The sequence below is a fragment of the Agelaius tricolor genome, unplaced genomic scaffold (genome assembly GCF_023055355.1).
Source record: "Agelaius tricolor isolate 1412-34295 unplaced genomic scaffold, bAgeTri1.0.p SCAF_51, whole genome shotgun sequence".
In the NCBI taxonomy this organism is placed as follows: Eukaryota; Metazoa; Chordata; class Aves; order Passeriformes; family Icteridae; genus Agelaius; species Agelaius tricolor.
The window spans coordinates 295,264-296,804 of NW_027269311.1; the positions used below are offsets into that span (position 1 = coordinate 295,264).

A 1,541-nucleotide genomic window follows, 5' to 3' on the forward strand; every position below is an offset into this window, starting at 1 on the left:
GGGTTGCTCTGACGTTACCATCAGAGCCTGCAGAGCCAGAGCTGCCCCTGGGCAGTGCCTGAGCTGGGAGGGCTCTGCAGGGCAGAGCTGAGCCCCCAGGGCTGGGCTGGGCTCTGGCAGCACTGGCAGGGCCCAGCCCTGGGCACAGGGAAGCAGCTGCTGGCAGGGACAGCTCCAGGCAGCAGAGCCCTGGGCAGGCAGTGGGGGGAAAGTGCCCCCAGCCTGTGCTGGGATATTTCAAGTCCTCTCTAAACCCAACTATTCCATGATTACTTTTCTTACAGGTCCCCATGCCAAGACAGAAGAAATGTCCAACAGCAGCTGCATCAGGCACTTCCTGCTGCTGGCATTGGCAGACCCGCGGCAGCTGCAGCTCCTGCACTTCTGCCTCTTGCTGGGCATCTCCCTGGCTGCCCTCCTGGGCAACGGCCTCATCATCAGCGCCGTAGCCTGCGGCCACCACCTGCACACGCCCATGTTCTTCTTCCTGCTCAACCTGGCCCTCACTGACCTGGGCTCCATCTGCACCACTGTCCCCAAAGCCATGCACAATTCCCTCTGGGACACCAGCAACATCTCCTACACTGGATGTGCTGTCCAAGTATTTCTACTTATCTTCTTCATGGGGGCAGAGCTTTCCCTCCTGACCATCATGTGCTACGACCGCTACGTGTCCATCTGCAAACCCCTGCACTATGGGACCCTCCTGGGCAGCAGAGCTTGTGCCCACATGGCAGCAGCTGCCTGGGCCAGTGCCTTTCTCAATGCTCTCATGCACACGGCCAATACATTTTCCCTGCCCCTGTGCCATGGCAATGCCCTGGGCCAGTTCTTCTGTGAAATCCCACAGATCCTCAAGCTCTCTTGCTCACAGTCCAACCTCAAGGAACTTGGGCTCATTGCTGTTAGTATCTGTTTATGTTTTGGCTGTTTTGTGTTCATTGTTTTCTCCTATGTGCAGATCTTCAGGGCTGTGCTGAGGATCCCCTCTGAGCAGGGACGGCACAAAGCCTTTTCCACCTGCCTCCCTCACCTGGCCGTGGTCTCTCTGTTCCTCAGCACTGCATCATTTGCTCACCTGAAGCCCCCCTCCATGTCCTCCCCATCCCTGGATCTGGCCCTGTCAGTTCTGTACTCGGTGGTGCCTCCAGCCCTGAACCCCCTCATCTACAGCCTGAGGAACCAGGAGCTCAAGGCTGCAGTGTGGAGACTGATGACAGGATGGTTTCAGGAACATTAAACTGTTGGCCAATTTCTGCAAATCACTTGTAATAAAAATCATCTTTGATATTTCTTGTTGTTCTCATTTCGGGGGTTCTGCTTCTTTCTTTTACTTTTTCCGTATTATCTACAAATAAATTTCATTGTTTGTGCCATTTCTCATTTTGTTACTCTCCAAGTCCCCTGTGGCCACAGACTGTGGCAATGATGGGCTGCGCTCTCGGTGGCTTTAAAGGAACTAAAGGATCTCCCAGCAGAGTTTTCTGCAGAGATGCCCTTTTGTTGCCTTCTCTGGAGCTGCAGCAGCAATGTCTGTGTGC

General features: G+C 54.8%; 1 protein-coding gene across 1 annotated transcript; it reads left to right on the forward strand.

The window, feature by feature from the left end:
* Positions 1-307: 307 nt before the first annotated feature.
* On the forward strand, positions 308-1,240 carry LOC139604439 (olfactory receptor 14A16-like). The gene has a single exon (XM_071455591.1). The coding sequence runs from the start codon at positions 308-310 to the stop codon at positions 1,238-1,240; it is 933 nt and encodes a 310-aa protein (XP_071311692.1).
* Positions 1,241-1,541: the final 301 nt, after the last annotated feature.